This window comes from Eimeria acervulina, genomic scaffold (genome assembly GCF_000499425.1).
Source record: "Eimeria acervulina Houghton genomic scaffold, Eah_scaff1720, whole genome shotgun sequence".
Taxonomy (NCBI): Eukaryota; Apicomplexa; class Conoidasida; order Eucoccidiorida; family Eimeriidae; genus Eimeria; species Eimeria acervulina.
The window spans coordinates 1,348-2,778 of NW_013550135.1; the positions used below are offsets into that span (position 1 = coordinate 1,348).

Consider the following 1,431-nt stretch of genomic DNA (forward strand, 5'->3'; position numbering starts at 1 on the left):
AATATTTATATTTATATTTATATTTATATTTATATTTATATTTACGTTTATATTATATCTATATTTATATTTATATTTATATTTATATTTATATTATTTTTATTGTTTTATTTGTTAGGGAGAGAGACTGCCTTTTGCTTGAAGTACGTCGGCACACACACAGACCCCGCAGCAGCAGCAGCAGCAGCAGCAGCAGCAGGAGTATGTCGAGCCCCTGGGTGTCTATTGGACAGCAGCAGCAGCAGCTTTAGCTGGGGTGTATCTGCAGCTCTCCAGCAGCAGCAGCAGCAGCAGCAGCAGCAATTATGCATGCAAGAAGCACCTGCATACACCAGCGCCTACGCCTCAACTCATTCGGCTGCTTCTGCACAGCAGTGGACATCTTTACCTGGATCTCCTGTGGCGCAGAGACCCGCAGATAACAGCAGCAGCAGCAGCAGCAGCTGCAGCAGCAGCAGCAGCAGCGCCGTACTCCTCGACTCAGACGAACTCAAAGCACTCAGCAGCAGCAAACCGCCGTTTGTAATTCCATCCAATCAAAATGACGCAGAAAAAGAGCAGCAGCATAAACAAATGCTGCTGCTACTGCAGCAGCAGCAGCAGCAGCAATTGCAGCAGCAATTGCAGCAGCAGCAGCAGCAGCAGCAGCAGCAGAAACCCTTGAAACACCATCCCTTCAACCTGAACATCACCGCAGGCCCTCTCACTTTTCAAACTGCAGCAGCAGCCCCACAAACGCAACCAGCAACAGCAGCAGCAGCAGCAGCTACTGCTGCTGCTGCTGCTGCTGCTGCAGGAGGTAGAGGAGGAGTGCCTTACAGGGGTGTCGTAGATTCTTTAGGGCCAACTGAAGTGTGGAGAGGCGAACAGCAAGCAATCGATGAAATACGGGGTTGCGGTGTACGTACACGCGATGCTGCAGCAGCAGCAGCAGCAGCAGCAGCAGCAGCTGAAGCACCCACAGTCACCCACGACGCCCCTGCGCCCGACAGCAGCAGCATACGAACGGCCACCACCAGCAGCAACATCACCAGCAGCAGCAGCAGCAGCAGCAGCAGCAGCAGCAATAAGTTTGTGAAGTGGCTGGGTGATGAAGTTTGCTACGGTAGTTTGCCTATTGGCTGCTGCCGCTTCGATCCGAGCGTTTTAGTCTACAGCGGTTTATATAAAAGTGCTGCTGTAAGCCCTTCAGCAGCAGCAGCAGGAAGTGCAGCAGCAGCAGCAGCAGCAGCAGCAGAAGCAGAAGCAGTAGCAATTAAACAAATCCCTGTTGTAGTATTAAGCAGAGCAGCAAATTTGTGTGAATATACAAAAAACTTAGAAAAAATTACATCAAATAATATCGTGAAGATCAAACGCACAATATTAAGATCAGGTAAACAGCAGCAGCAGCAGCAGCAGCAGCAGCAGCAGCAGGTAGAGCAGCAGCAG

At 49.9% G+C, this 1,431-nt stretch overlaps 1 protein-coding gene across 1 annotated transcript in view; it reads left to right on the forward strand.

The window, feature by feature from the left end:
• Window positions 1-1,431, forward strand: part of EAH_00062540 (hypothetical protein, conserved) — a gene marked incomplete at both ends in the record, with an annotated part of 2,018 nt that overhangs the window by 328 nt on the left and 259 nt on the right. The window contains one exon of the mRNA XM_013396871.1: window positions 119-1,375. Within this exon, the coding sequence (XP_013252325.1) occupies window positions 119-1,375 (1,257 nt within the window). The remainder of the gene's footprint in view (window positions 1-118; window positions 1,376-1,431) is intronic.